Below are 15,872 nucleotides of genomic sequence, written 5' to 3'. Positions count from 1 at the left end.
GTCGAGCAGTAGGCATATCAGAGGGTAGTGTTAAGCATTTGTTGCACACACACAGGCAAAAAATGAGGAACACACACTCAAAGACTTACTCCAGGCCAATAGGTTTTTATATAGAAAAATATATTTTCTTAGTTTATTTTAAGAACCACAGGTTCAAGATTTACAAGTAATACTTCAAATGAAAGGTATTTCACTCAGATATTCTAGGAACTTTGAATGATCACAAAAGCATGTACAGTTTTGGCAAAAATGTCAATAAGCTATTTTAAAAGTGGACACTGCAAAAATCAACAGTTCCTGGGGGAGGTAAGTAATTGTTAAGTTCACAGGTAAGTAAAACACTTACGGGGTTCAAAGTTGGGTTCAAGGTAGCCCATCGTTGGGGGTTCATGGCAACCCCAAAGTTACCACACCAGCAGCTCAGGGCCGGTCAGGTGCAGAGGTCAAAGAGGTGCCAAAAACACATAGGCTTCAATGGAAACAGGGGTGCCCCGGTTCCAGTCTGCCAGCAGGTAAGTACCCGCGTCCTCGGAGGGCAGACCAGGGAGGTTTTGTAGGGCACTGGGGGGGACACAAGCAGGCACAGAAAGTACACCCTCAGCGGCACAGGGGCGGCCGGGTGCAGAGTGCAAACAGGTGTCGGGTTTTGTATTGAAAGCAATGGGGACACCCGGGGGTCTCTTCAACAATGCAGGTAGGCACAGAGGGGGCTCCTCGGGGTAGCCACCACCTGGGCTAGGCAGAGGGTCGCCTGGGGGTCGCTTCTGCACTGGAGTTCGGTTCCTTCAGGTCCTGGGGGCTGTGGGTGCAGTGTTGGTTCCAGGCGTCGGGTCCCTTGTTACAGGCAGTTGCAGTCAGGGGGAGCCTCTGGATTTTCTCTGCAGGCATCGCTGTGGGGCTCAGGGGGTGAACTCTGGTTACTTACGGGCTCGCAGTCGGGTGCAGAGTGGAAAGTCTCACGCTTCCGGCGGGAAATGTGGGGTCTTTAAAGTTGCTTCTTTGTTGCAGAAAGTTGCAGTTTGTTGAACACGCCGCTGTTTTCGGGAGCTTCTTGGTCCTTTAGATGCAGGGCAGTCCTCTGAGGCTTCAGAGGTCGCTGGTCCGTGTTGGATGCGTCGCTGTTGCAGTTTTCGTCGAAGTAGGGAGACAGGCCGGTGGGGATGGGGCCAAATCAGTTGTCGTCTCCGTCTTCACTGCAGGGCTTCAGGTCAGCAGTCCTTCTTCTTCTTTAGGTTGCAGGAATCTAGTTTCCTAGGTTCTGGGAGTCCCTAAATACTGAATTTAGAGGTGTGTTTAGGTCTGGGAGGGCAGTAGTCAATGGCTACTGTCCTTGAGGGTGGCTACACCCTCTTTGTGCCTCCTCCCTGTGGGGGAGGGTAGCACATCCCTAATCCTATTGGGGGAATCCTCCAAAACCAAGATGGAAGATTTCTAAAGGTAGGGGTCACCTCAGCTCAGGACACCTTAGGGGCTGTCCTGACTGGTGGGTGACTCCTTGTTTTTCTCATTATCTCCCCTGGACTTGCCGCCAAAAGTGGGGGCTGTGTCCTGGGGGCGGGCATCTCCACTAGCTGGAGTGCTCTGGGGCATTGTAACACAAAGCTTGAGCCTTTGAGGCTCACTGCTAGGTGTTACAGTTCCTGCAGGGAGGGAGGTGTTAAGCATCTCCACCAAGTGGAGGCTTTGTTTCTGGCCTCAGAGAGCACAAAGGCTCTCACCACATGGGGTCAGAAACTCGTCTCTCAGCAGCAGGCTGGTCAGTCCTGTACTGAACAATTGGGTAAAATACAGGGGGCATCTCTAAGATGCCTTCTGTGTGCATTTTTTAATAAATCCAACACTGGCATCAGTGTGGGTTTATTATTCTGAGAAGTTTTGATACCAAACTTCCCAGTATTCAGTGTAGCCATTATGGAGCTGTGGAGTTCGTTTTTGACAAACTCCCAGTCCATATACTTAATATGGCCACACTGTAGTTACAATGTCTAAGAATAGACTTAGACACAGTAGGGACATATTGCTCATGCAGCTATGCCCTCACCTGTGGTATAGTGCACCCTATGTAAGGCCTGCTAGAGGGGTGACTTAACTATGCCACAGACAGCATTTTGTGTGCATGGCATCCTGAGGGGGATGCCATGTCGACTTTGCCTTTTTCTCCCCTCCAACACACACAATCTGCAATGGCAGTGTACATGTGTTAGGTGAGGGGGTCCCTCAGGGTGGCACAACATATGCTGCAGCCCTTAGGGACCTTCCCTGGTCACAGGGCCCTTGGTACCACTGGTACCTTTTACAAGGGACTTATCTGTGTGCCAGGGGTGTGCCAATTGTGGAATCAATGGTACATTTTAAGGGAAAGAACACTGGTGCTGGGGCCTGGTTAGCAGGGTCCCAGCACATTTCTCAGTCAGGTCAGCATCAGTATCAGGCAAAAAGTGGGGGGTAACTACAACAGGGAGCCAGTACTTCTTTGCATCAAGATGTGCTACGCTTCGGCCAAGAAGCAACGCCCTGAGGGCTTGCGTGCTTATTCCAACAGAGCAACTGCTGCTTCCACTGTGTTAGCACGCCGATTTCCTGCCCTGGATATCTGCCAGTCAGCTATGTGGGCATCCCTGCACATGTTTGGTAACCATTATTGCCTGGACAGTCAGGTCCGTCGGGCGGCTACTTTTGTTGTTCGGTCCTGCAGGACTTTCTAGTATGATCTTGGTTCGCGGCCCACCTCCAAGGATGGCATTGCTTGGGTATCTATTCTACGGTAAGGAATCTGCAACTCAAAGCCTCTATGAAATGTACAAGTTACTTACCTTCGGTAACAAAATATCTGGTAAAGACATATTCTAGTTGCAGATTCCTTACTAACCCACCCATCCTCCCTGCTTGCAAACTTATTTCTAGGGACAGGGATTCCCCCTTCAGGTCCTTAGCTCTGGTGCACCAATCTCAGTGTTCATAGCGGCTCTGCGCTTTGGGGTGTAAAGTCGTTAAACTGATGTCACTGTGCTGAGGCGGCGTCTATGTACTACTCCCGACATCATCACGGCGACTACGATGCCAACGTTGCCCGTGGAGTCGACCAATCCCACCTACTGACGTGTAACGGTATTGCTTGAAGAAAATATCTCTGGATCCAGTGTAACGCCAGGGGGAAAATTCTACGGTAAGGAATCTAAAACTAGAATGTCTCTACCAGATATTTTTATCCCGAAGGTAAGTAACTTGTACAATGCTTTGCTTTACGTTTCATCCTTGCCCGCCATGCTAGAAAACAATCTAACGATGAAGTTGATTGCCATGCACTTTAGCAGTGGAAGGAGTCACAGTACCTCGTGACACAAAATACTTTCTTTAAAGAAAAACAACTTGAACACATCAGAGCCCAACACTACAAGGCAGTATTATGCACAGAATGTGAATCTACAGCACCTCAAGCCACAAACAGATGCTTACTGGGTAAGTAACATTTTCCTTCTCAGTGATTGCTGGATCTGCTTTCTAAATACAACAAAGAAACAATGCATTAGGAGAATGAGTTTTACATGTCTAACAGAAGCCACACGTTAATATTCACAAGGTCTTCAACAGGCCACAGAAATAGCTATTTTGCCAGTTATGCGTGCAGGACTTTGAAATAGTGGAGTACTACTTTGGTATTGATTCAGGAGGTGAGAAACCTGCAGGTAGAAGTGTCCATTAGAAGAGCAAGTTACTTTCCTTCTGCAACGATCTATCTGCTACTCTACCTCCTGATTCCTCTCCAATCCCACCCACCTTCTTGTTCTAAGATGTGGTCTTGTGACTGTTGATAAGGTTCCAAGTTAATTTGGTGCACAGCTGTTCTGTCAATCTCATCTACCTCGGACGTGGTGCCTGGAATAAGTAACTTATTCTTCTGATGGCGTTATCACTGCACATCCCTCAGATTGTGAATCCTAGCAGGTGCAAGACTGGATCTGGCAGAAAGCGTTTTTTGCAGTAGCTCCTTGTATTGCTACATGCACTACGTGTAACGTAAACAGTGGTGCAGGGTGTGGACCATTGGCCTCTGCTTCCATTGGCCTTTGCTTCCATTTTGGTTCACGACTCCATTTTGTCGAGTCTGGTTCTGTGCGTAAGGCACTGTTCAGTGTTTTTCCACAAGCTTCGGCAAGCTGCAGGGTGGGGTGTTTTTCTGCTCAACTTCGCTCCATCGGCCTGATACGAAGGGTGCTATTTACATTCCACGAGCTATCAGTTAGGACAACAGGGGGATGCGCCTGTACTCAAGGAGGAATGCAAGCTTCACCTTGGAGCCCTCTCCTGGGAACCCGGCTCGTTCTGAGGAGACGTCTCGAAGGGTGAACAAGGTACCGCCGATTGCACAATTTGTAAAGGAGGGGGTCTTTTTCTAGAAAAGACTCCTGAGCGTTAGTAAATACTATAAAGGTCAGGAGCCTGGATGGACTGGTTTAGGAACTCTCTTCTGGGTTGGACGCAACGCCAGGAGGACTGATTGTCCCGAAGGAGACTCCCTGTGCCAGTCGATTTGGGTTCCCAGCTTGGTGTGCGGCGGAGGGATGCAGAATCTCTTTTCGGTGAACCTTTCAATTTATAAGCATTGAAGTATATCGTATTTGTGTGTGTTATATGCACTTATTCTTGCAGTTATTTTCATGCTATGAAGCATTGAAGTATATTGTGTGTGCGTGTGTTATATGCACTTATTCTTGCAGCTATTTTCATGCTATTCTTCATGATATCACAGAGTGCTTATATTCTCACCATTATTCTCATGTTATTCTCTTGATATATATATATATATATATATATATATATATATATATATATATATATATATATATATATATATATATTAGTGTGGTTAGTTTTGCCATATGAGAACTTGCCCCTTAAATAAACTTGATTATTCTACTCACTAAGGTGTCTGAGAGTGATTGCTTTACATTGTGCCTCAAACTATCCTGAAGTGCATAGTTCTGTTATTCTGAAGAGTGAAGCAACACACTCCTGACCTATAGCAGGTGGTGCCATTTGACCCCCATGGTGGCATCGCCCCACCACCAGAAGTGAGAGTACTGAGCAGCATATGGGCATTCACCCCTTCATGTCGATGTAAATTAATTAGTCATTATTTTTCTGCCCTCTAAGTTGGAGCATTGTGAGTACTCTGGTTAGAGCATCCACCAAAGAGAGTGCTTCCAAATGTAATTATTTTGTTTATCTAATGGATACTTCTAACTGCAGATAACATCATTTTTTAATCATTGCCACAGGTAGGTAGATCATTTGTAGCACTTTGACCAGGGTGACTTTGTCAAACAGTTACTCACTGTGTGCTATGGAAACCAATTTATCTGAAATTCCATTTGTGGGTAAAAGTGTCTAATTGGAGCGTATTTTCTTTTTTTGCAGTCTGTTTCTAAAATCCTGGACTCAGCTAGTTTGGAGCTGTTAAATGAGAGCTGTCGAAGGTCTCTGAAAAAGTTAGCCTGCCAAGCAGACTCCACTGAACAGATTGATGAAACCATATTAACGTGATGAGCACAACTTGGGCCTGAGGAGAAACGTCATTGAACAACCCACTGCATCAGCATCCTGGCTCAAAATCAAACAAATGTTTTCATTTTTGAAAATAGATTCATTGTGAAGGCACAAAAATAGAGTGCTTGCCATTTGGACCATTGCTTGTTCCAGAAGGCATTGCCTTACAACAAGCCAAAAATGTAAAATTAGCCCCCATGAGTGAATGCCTTAAAGTTGGGTCCATTGAGACCTAGCAGCTGAATGCAGCTGATATCTTGGAAGTAGCTTGAATCCCACACCAGAAAGGGGTCTGTCCTCCAAAAGGTATTTGCTTGAAAGCTTTGCCTTGGAGTTAACGTTTGCCTTTCCCTTGTTACCACATGTACATGAAAAAGGCAACATGTGAAATTGGACTCTTCTGTTTGTTTCTGAGGGTTTGAATCTGAAACTATATTTCATTAGCCTTCAAAGGCCAAATCTTGGTGCAGAATTCAAACACAATAGCAGCTGTTCACATGAATGATTAATAAATGGTTTGATTTAATCCAGATGGTTCGAATTGGCTTCTTGAGTTGCTGATGTTTTTTTGTTACTGTACAATACTGCATGACACATTAAAAGTGCCCTTTGCGTGGCATTTTAGATGAGTGATTTTGGCTTGCACATTATCCTCCATGTGTGGTATCGTAGCACAAACATGAGCAGTGAATTCTGTCCTTTGCTTTTAGAATATGTTAATAGCAAATCAATGGAGTTTTGGTAAGTTGCTTATTAAGTTGTGTACTGTACCATAAAAATATGCATACTTTGAATAGACTGCTGTTTTCTGGAAGACACATGTTCTATCGATAATTTTTGGCAGGCGGATATTTGGAAAAGATGGGAACATGTTCAACACCAGCGATAGTTTTGTGCTCGGAAAATAAGCTTTCTCATGCAAGGCTTTTCAGTAGGTCATCTGATTTTAGTTAATTGGATATTTTGTTTGATCTAAGCTACACAGACAGTGCACATTAGTACTAAACATTCCTTTTACGAGAAGGGGATTTTCATAAAATTAAATTCTAATTGCTACTCACTTCCACAAATTCTGTAGGTGAATATTTGTGCCAGTTCAGGCTGGATCCAGATTTCTTTTCCTCTTTTTCTATTTAATGGCACTAGATGATACCCAACCGGGTCCCTCACAAAGGTGCCAGAACACGTGTGTGTCATCCTGATGTGTCCAGCATTGGTTACATTAGTTTTGTTTTTCCTTGCTCCTCCTACAAATAATCTGGAGCTGCATATAACTTTTATATACCAATCCTTAAAAAATGTCAGCATTTTGTTGTTTTTTGCTAGTTCGAATGTAGGATCATCCCTGCTTGTTGACACCAGTTCCTTTCTTTCTGTCCTTCAACATGGATCCGGAGCTAGCTCCTCTTTTATTCTTGTCAGTTGACAGGCTTTTTTATCTACATTTATACAGTGTGCAAAGGAAATGTCATCTAAGAGCACAGGCTTTAAGCCTTGAGTGGACTGTCACAAACCATATCGGTGACAGATTTCCATGAGGTGTGCCTCTGGTGTCTTGGGTTGGGCCACTACTCTGAGTTGTGCAGGGAATATGCCTTGAGGAATCTGAAGGTGATTTGGGACTGCAGAGCCAGGCTGTATATCACCAAACATTGGCAGAAATCACGTAAAGGCCGCTCCCACTCAAAGTCTAGGACTCTGACCTGTTCTGACTTTCAGGTCAGTCCCGCAACAGATTTTCATCACATTCCAAGTCTTGGGAAAAGTTCAAGTCAAAGAAGAAGCACAAGAAGTCTAAATGGGACTTAACCCATCCTTGCCACTCTCCTTGGATAAGTCACATGTTCCTCAAGGTCCCCCGCATGCCCGCTCAATTATTGAGGAACAGATTCCGCAACTGATGTTGAAGCACCCAAATTCTTGAGTTCTTTTGCGACACCACAACATTGTTTAAAGATGCTGTGCTCCTCATCTCATGCACCTTAACAGTACCCTCTGGTGTGCTTTTGGGGCCCACTAACCTATGGAGGACACCAGCCAGGTTACCATCGGTGAGTGAGTGAGTGACAGATGTGGTGCCTGAGCCCTTTTCAAGTTCAGCTTAGACTCTGGAGCCAATTTCACATCTAGCACCATGATCCTCTATGGTTCCTGCCTCATCGATCCTAGTGCCAGAGGAGGACACCGAAGGGTGGAGGCCTTCACCCTATTTTGGACCTTGAGTCTCTCAACTTCTTCAGATGGAAGGGCAAATTCAGTATTCTCTCGCTAGCCCAGGTCCTCTCGGCCCTGGCTCCAGAAGACCGGATGGCGGTGTCTGACCTGTAGGAAGGTTATTTCCATGTTCTCGACCTGCAGGCACTACCTGCAGTTCAAGGTGAGCCACACGCACTCTATTTATACTGCTCCACTTTGACCACACCAGCATCCCTCATGCGTTCACTAATATGATGCAGTGGTTGCAGTGCACCTGCTAAGGTTGGGAATACCAGTCTTCCCGTACCTCAACAACTGGTTACTGAAAACAAGCTCACCTCAGCAGGTCGTAGACCACCTCTAGATGAGGGCAAACCTCCCTACATTTTTGGAGTTCACTATCAATGTGCGAAAGTCACACCTGACTAATTCATGGAGGATTCCTTTCATCTAAGCCATTGTGGGAATGGTGCAGTTTTGAGCCTTTCCTCTGGACAAGAGTCCAGGATATTTGCGCTATGATCCTAATGTTTTAACCTCAATCCTGGATTTCAGCATTCAGCACAGATGGCTCTGAGGCTTCTTAGCCTTCTGTACTCCTGCATCCTGATGTCCACCATGTCAGATGATGGATTTCAGCAGGAACGGATGTCAGTACAAGTTGAACCTTTAGGAATACGTCTGGGTGTCAGAGGAGACTGCAAAAGATCAGCAGTGGGGGGCTGGTCAACTGCATTTGAATCATTGACATACCCCTCTCGCCTCAACCGCACCAAGAGCTGATATTGGTAACATAAGCATCACTACTGGGGTGAGAATGTCATCTGATTGTGGTGGAGATCAGATGACTGATCTCTGGCAGAGGCCTGCCTTTACATTAACCCTCAGAAGTTACGGACTATTCGCTTGGTGTTGGCAGCGTTCCTGCCATCCATCAATAGAAGGCTGAGTCAGGTCCTCCTGGACAACACCACTGCCATGTGATATTGAAACGAGCAGGGAGAAGTGGGGTTCTGGACTCTGTCAAGAAGCTTTGTCTCTGGACTTGGCTGAATCATCAGATCATCTCCTTGATAGTACACCACCTAGTGGGTTCTTTAAATGCCAGGACAGACAAGCTCAGCAGGCGATGCCTAGCACAGCATTAGTAGCAAATACATCTGGAAGTGGCGCAAGTTGTCTTCCACAAGTGGGGAGAGCCCTAGCTCGATTTCGTTGCCACCACCCAGAATGTGCATTGTCAGCATATTTGCACATTTGAGTTTCTCAGATAGCTCTGTTTCAGAAATGCATTCCGCTTACAGTAGAGTACGGGACTCCTGAATGTCTTCCATCCACTACCTCTTCTCCCCAAAGGTCTGAAGAATATCAAGAACGACGAGCCCAAGTCATTCCTGTAGCTCCGGATTGGGCCAGGAGAGTGTGGTAACCACAAACATTTTGGGTATGAGTGCAGGAAGCTGGCCCTCCATATGGTGCACTTAAATGAAGTATACTGTGCAGAGAGTCCAGTGAATCCCCAGTTGGTATGACAGAGGCAGAAGCAGACAGGACTAACACTCTATTTGTGGTAGTGTGTGCGAGCAGTTACGCTTATCAGAGGGTTAAGCATTTGTTGTACTCACAAAGGCAATAAATGAGACCCACTCAAAGAATAAATCCAAGACCAATTTTTGACAAATAATTATTTTTACATGTTTCAAACCCAAGAACTATGTAATCAGGGTAAGTAGGGTTTCGAGCATAGTTTACAGTTTCACAAATACACACGGTGCAATTTTCAAGGTTCTCTCAGTGTTATCCCATGGAGGAAAAACAATGTTCAGCAAACACAGGGTTAACGACGACACTGTAAGCCAATCTCAGTAGGTAAGTAATGGCCACTAATCAGGACCACACCAGCAGGTCATACTGAGCGGCACTAGGGCAGCCGGGTGCAGAGGTGCAGAAGGCGTTTGGTGCCCAATGGTTTCCTTTGGGAGACTAACCTTGTGACAAACAGGTTGCAGGCTCTGGATGGAAAGCCAGTCGGGGACAACAAGCACGTAGGTAGTAAACTTGGGGTGCTCGGGGATGTAGGTGGTTGTAGGAAAGTGCCCCTTTTGGCATGTATACCCCCCACTTTTTGCCTTATATTGATGCTGACAACCCCCCCCCCCCAAAAGAAACTTTAACACTTTACCTGTGCACCCGGCTGGCCCAGTGTTGCTGGTTGCGTGTGCTTGGGGTAACTTGAACCCTGACCAGTGGACATCAAAACCCCTGGAGACTGGAACTGTAAGTTGAGTCCTTACCGCAAAACTTCACTAACACTTTTTCCCACCAGGACTGTATTGAAAATTGCACTCAACTTTTGAAACAGAAAATTGCTAATTACTTGCAAATCGTTTTCTTGACCAAATCTAAACAAAGTGGTGTTGAAACATGCTTGAAACTTACTTACTAATGTACTTACCTGCAACAAGATCCTTTTGGTTCTAGAAATAAAGTACCAAGAAATATTTTTGGTATATAAAAACAATTGGCCTGGAGCTAGTCATTGAGTGTGTGCTTCATTTATTGCCTGTGTGTGTACAAAAAATACTTTGCACTACCCTATAAGTCGTTGGCACTGATGACCCGCCTCAGCTGGGGTCAAGGGTCACGGATACAGTGGTTGCTGTAGATGTCAGATTTTCTCTCTCGGCAAGCCTGTGGGAGAAGGGGGCCTGCGTACAGGGGCTGCAAGCGACTTGGATGAGTTCAGGAGGGGTGATGCTCGGTGGACTCTGGCTCAGGGCAGCTCTGCTGGCACTGTTGGTGGGGTTCTCACCGGGTCGAGGTCGTCAGGTGCAGAGATCACTTCAGGTGTCAGGTTTCCAGGCTGCAGAGTCCCTGTTAGATATTTTGTTGCTGAACAGTTCCACTGCTCATGGGAGTCTGAGTCTTGCTTACAATCAGCCTCCTGTTAGTCAGTGAGGGTGTCTGGAAATACCACTCCCTCAAATGAGCCATCCTATGGACTGCTGGAGAGGCGATCAGGGAGAGGTTCTATCTCTGCTTCTGTTCCTCACCAGTGACCATAAGCATGGTCATCTCAGCTTTATCATGATAGGGTTTCAGGAGGTTTACAGGGATAACCTTTTTGGGGCTCCTGCAAGAGCCAAACTCCACCAGATAGGTGACTTCCCCTTTTCTTTCTAGGATGGAGTAGGGTTCACTACACTAGTCGTGGAGGGCCTAAGGAGCCACAGGCTCCTAAACTCATACCTTCTGCCCTGGTTGGAACTCCACCCGTGCAGCTTTTTGGTCATACCAAAGCTTCTGCAACTCTTGGCTGGCCTCAAGATTTTTGGAAGCTCTTTCTAGGTACTTAGCCATCCTGAAATGAAGAGACAAGCACATAATCCACAATGTCTTGCTTAGGCTCTCTGAGGGGTCTCACCCATCCCTCCTTCTCAAGACAAAGGGGGTCCTCTTACAGGATGCCCAAACAGAAGCTCAAAGGGGGAAACCTATTCCCTTCAGTGGCACTTCTCTGTCAGTAAAAAGCAGACATGGCAGTAAGACATTGTAGGAAGCTGGCTCTGTATATACTATATCAAAATGAGATATAGTGTGCAAATAGTCCAGGGGTTCCCCAAGAGGCTTGACATAGGGCAGTAATAGATAATACTAATGCTCTATTTGTGGTAGTGTGGTCGAGCAGTTAGGCTTATCAGAGGGTAGTGTTAAGCATTTGTTGTACACACACAAGCAATAAGTGAAAACACATACTGAATGAGTTAACTCCAGGCCAATAGGTTTTTATGCAGAAAAATATTTTTTTGTTAATTTCTTTTTAGAACTACAAGATTCATTTAGCATGTAAGTACATTAAATAAATGGTACTTTGCATAGTAATAGTAGAGACTTTGAATAGATTCAATATTGTACACAGTTTTCATTAATATGACAAAAAGCTATTTTAAAATTTGACACAGTGCCATTTTCACCAGTTCCTGGGGAAGGTAAGTACAGTACAGTTTCAGAGGTAAGTACCACACTTACACGTTCAATCTCCTGGGTATAGGTAGTCCACCATTGGGGGTTCAAGGCAACCCCAAATACCCAGCAACACAGGGCCAGTCAGGTGCAGAGGTCAAACAGGAGCCAAAATAACGTGGGCGCCTATGGAGATGGGGGTACTCCGATTCCAGTCTGCTGGCAGGTAAGTACCCGCTTTCTCTGTAGACATACCAGGGGGGTTTGGACGAGTACTGGAGGGGCCCCAAGTAGGCACAAAAACCACACCCTCAGTAGCACGGGCCGGCCGGGTGTAATGTGCCAACAGGGCATCGGGTTCTCAATAGAACTCCAAGGAGGGATCCTGGGGTTACTTAGGTGCTGCAGGCAGGGCACAGGGGGGCCTCTCAGGCAAGCCACCGACTGGGCAAGGGCGAGGGCTGCCTGCTGGTCATTGCTTCACCGGTGGTCGGTTTCTCACGGGCCTGGGGGCTGCGGGTGCAGTGCTTCTTCCAGGTGTTGGTTATCTTCGTCCCGGGCAGTCTAGGTCAGGGGGTCCTCTGGATTTCCTCTGCAAGCGTCATCGTGGAGGTGCAGGTAGGTCAGCCCAGGGTGGACACGTTATCAGTCACCTGGCGGTCCTCTCTGGATAGTTGGTTTCTCTGGACACGGGCCGGGGGTGTCGGGTGCAGTGTGTTGGGGACTCCCGCTTCTGGAGTGAGGTGGGAGTCCCTTTAAAGATGGTTTCTTCTTTCTTTGTTGGACAGGTCCGCTGTCCACAGGAGTTCTTGATCCTTCTTGGGTGCAGTGCAGTCCTCTGAGTTGGCAGAGGTCGATGGGCCTGCAAGATGCGTCACTGTGGTGAAGGTTCTCTGAAGTAGGAGAAAGGCCAGTAGGGCTGGGGCCAAAGCAGTTGTCGTCTTACTTTTTCTCTGCAGGGGTTTTCAGGTCAGAAGTCCTTCTTTGTAGGTCGTCAGGAATCTAATGATCTGGGTTCAGGGTCACCCCTACATACTAAATTTAGGGGTGTGTGAGGTTCAGGTGGTAGTAGCCAATAGCTACTGTCCCTGAGGGGGGCTACACCCTCCTTGTGCCCACTCCCTCTGGGGAGGGGGGCACATCCCTATCCCTATTGGTCCTAATCCTCCAAAGCAAGATGGAGGATTTCTCCAGGAGGGGATGACTTCAGCTTTGGACACCTTAGGGGTGGTCAAGGCTGAGGGAGTGGTGACTCCTTGTTTTCTCATTATCCCTCTGGACTTGCCGCCAAAAGTGGGGGCTCGTCCAGGGGGCTGCCATCTCCACTGGCTGGAGTGCCCTGGGGGTATTGTAACACCATGCCTGAGCCTTTGAGGCTCACCGCCAAATGTTACAGTTCCTGCAGGGGGAAGGTGTGAAGCACCTCCACCCAGTGCAAGCTTTGTTTCTGGCCCCAGAGACCACAAAGGCTCTCACCCCAGGGGGTCAGAAACTAGTCTGTCAGTAGCAGGCTGGCACAGACCAGTCAGTCCTGCACTGAAGGATTGGCTCAAATACTCTGTGTGCATTTTGTAATTTCCCTCTTTCGCTTTTTGGCCTCCTTTATATGTTCTCCCCCACCAGTAGGTTTGGTCACCCTTATTTTGACCTAGTGGTCTGCCTTCTTTCCCAATTCTTGAGGCAAACGTAGACATAGGTCAACCAGGTACTGATGTAACTTTTCCTGCACACAATTACTCAACAGATGCTCTTTCATTACTAAATTGTAAAGACCTTCATAATCATGCATTGTTACCTTTTAACCAGCCACCTAGTGTCTCCACTGCGAAGTTCACAAAAGCAACCCAAGACTGACTGGGTTTTTTAGTCTCCCTGAATTTGATTCTATAGACTCCCCTGGAGTAAGCCCAAAGCCCTCAATCACTGTATCCTTCATGCAGTCATAGGACTTTGCATCTACCTCATTCAGTTTCAGGAGTATATCCTGCACTTTACTGAGAATGGTTCCCACAGAGGAGAGCCCAATACTGTTTGTCAAGTTTTCTGGCAACTCGGGTTCTCTCATAGGCTCTGAACCATTTTGTGATATCGTCATCTTCCTCATACTTGGAACAATCTATTTGGGGATTTTAGGGTCACAGTGTTCTACTCTGCCTCTAGTTATGAAATTGCTGCCACCATCCATGTGTGCTAAATCCATATATCTTTTTTCTTTTTCTTTTGCTACAATTCTGTCTTCCAGGGTAAGTCTCCTAGCTAATCTCTCTAAAGGCGTCTCTTCATAGAATCTTTCTCTGGACCTTAGGTGGCCTGAGTCCTGCACACTAGAAGGATGTGTCATAGACAATTGGGATACAAGTTACTTCCTTTCAAGTGGTGGAGGGTCCCTTTCTTCCTCTTCACTTGAGTTGTCTTGATCCTGACTTACAGGATCAGTGGCCTCACCAGAAGGATGAGCCTGGTCATACTCTGCCAGTAACTCCTGGAGCTTTGCACTGGTAGGGTTTGAGCCTGTTTTTTTGGACTCTTTACATAGGGTCATTAACTGCTTGTGGGAAAGCTGAAGGCAAGGGGTGACTTTGAGGTCCACCACCCTGTACTCTGAGGTACTTGTTATTTTTTCAATAGTGGGGACATTTTTGAGCGGGAGAAAAAATCCTAACACAAGTTTTTGCAGTCCTAACTGAAGTACGTTTTTAAGATTGTTAAGCAATAGGTACCTAACCAGGGCCCTAACAGTACTTTTAAGAATTTGGAAAAATACTCCATTCAAAAAAGCAATTTATCTGAAGGCAATTTTTTAATTTACTCGTGTAGTCAGTTATTGACCAAGTGGTATTAGCAAATGTAAAATCGCAGACCTTACCACTGTTCCACCAGTGTAGGAAGCTGGCTCTCTCTATAGTGCACTAAAATTAAGTACACTGTGCAGAGTGCAATGGATACCCAGTTGGTATGACAGAAGCAAAGGTAGGTAGGACTAATGCTCTATTTGTGGCAATGTGGGCGAGCAATTGGGCTTATCAGAGGGTAATGCTTATCATTTGTTGTACTCACAGAGGCAATAAATGATACGCATGCTCAAAGAATAAATCCGAGACCAATTAAAAAAACATGTTTTTTTAAATGTATGTTTCAAACCCAAGAACTATGTAATCTGGTAAGTAGACCTTCAAGCATAAATACTTTGCAGTTTCAAAAATAGAGACAGTGCAATTTTCTAAATTCTCTCAAGGTTATCGTAAGGAGCAAGAAGAAATTCAGCAAACATAGGGTTAACCATGATTTACGAAGCCAATCTCAGGAAATTAAGCTAAGTTTTGGGTACTGATCAGGACCACTCCAACAGATCACACCGGATGACACTGGGAGCAGAGGTGAGTAAGGTGTCGGGTGCCTAATGGTTTCCTACGGGAGATTGACCCGGTGACAAACAGGTTGCCAGCTCTGGCTGGGAAGCCAGTCATGGACAACCAAAAAGTAGGTAGTGGATTTTGGGTGCTCGGGACATAGGTGCACCTTTGGTCTTCTTCTCCTGTGCCCAGGGGCGACGGGTGCAGGGGTGTCTTTTGGTGTTGGGGTTTCTCGTCTATGAGCACTTGTGGCCAGGGGTTCCTGTGAGTTGAGGCTGCATGCGTTGTGAGGGAGTCTAGCGGGGTGGATTCAGGGTGGACTTGAGCTCTCAGGAGCAGAGGGACTTTTTGGCACCAATGATCCACCTCAGCTAGGTTCAGGGGTCACAGGTGCAGTGTTTGCTGTAGGGGATTGGTGCAGGAAGGCTCCGGTGGGTCCTAGTGTCTTCACACTTGGAATACGGTGACCACTACATGGGTGGCTGCTACATCAGTGATTCCGGTGGTCAGCAGAACGGTGTGCCTGATGTTATGGTTGGTGTCTGCAGGCTGCAGAAAAGTGGCTACTGCACTCCAGTGGGAGAGGCTGACGAGTAGGTGTTAGATTTTCTCATCCAGGAACACTCAAGGTCAGGGGGCCCGACGTGTTGAGGCTGTAGGCGCAATCAGGGAGCCCGGCAGAGGTGGAGCCAGGGTGGACTCGAACTCTTAGGGGTGGTTACATCATTGGCACTGGTGACCCACCTCAGCTGGGGTCGGGGGTCGTGGGTCGTGGGTGCATTTTTTGCTGTAGCTGGCCAGTTTTCCTCTCTC

At 46.7% G+C, this 15,872-nt stretch overlaps 1 protein-coding gene across 2 annotated transcripts in view; it reads left to right on the top strand.

Moving 5' to 3' along the window:
* GCN1 (GCN1 activator of EIF2AK4) overlaps positions 1-6,073 on the top strand; it is a 1,158,386-nt gene extending 1,152,313 nt beyond the window's left edge. For both annotated transcript variants that reach the window (XM_069215038.1, XM_069215039.1), the window contains exon 58: positions 5,419-6,073. In XM_069215038.1, coding sequence (XP_069071139.1) covers positions 5,419-5,544 — 126 coding nt within the window. In that variant the 3' untranslated portion in view covers positions 5,545-6,073. The remainder of the gene's footprint in view (positions 1-5,418) is intronic.
* The last annotated feature ends 9,799 nt before the right edge of the window (positions 6,074-15,872 follow it).

This window comes from Pleurodeles waltl, chromosome 11 (assembly GCF_031143425.1).
Source record: "Pleurodeles waltl isolate 20211129_DDA chromosome 11, aPleWal1.hap1.20221129, whole genome shotgun sequence".
Classification (NCBI taxonomy): Eukaryota; Metazoa; Chordata; class Amphibia; order Caudata; family Salamandridae; genus Pleurodeles; species Pleurodeles waltl.
Note: the sequence above shows the minus strand (reverse complement) of the source record. Positions and strands in the feature narration are given on the sequence as shown.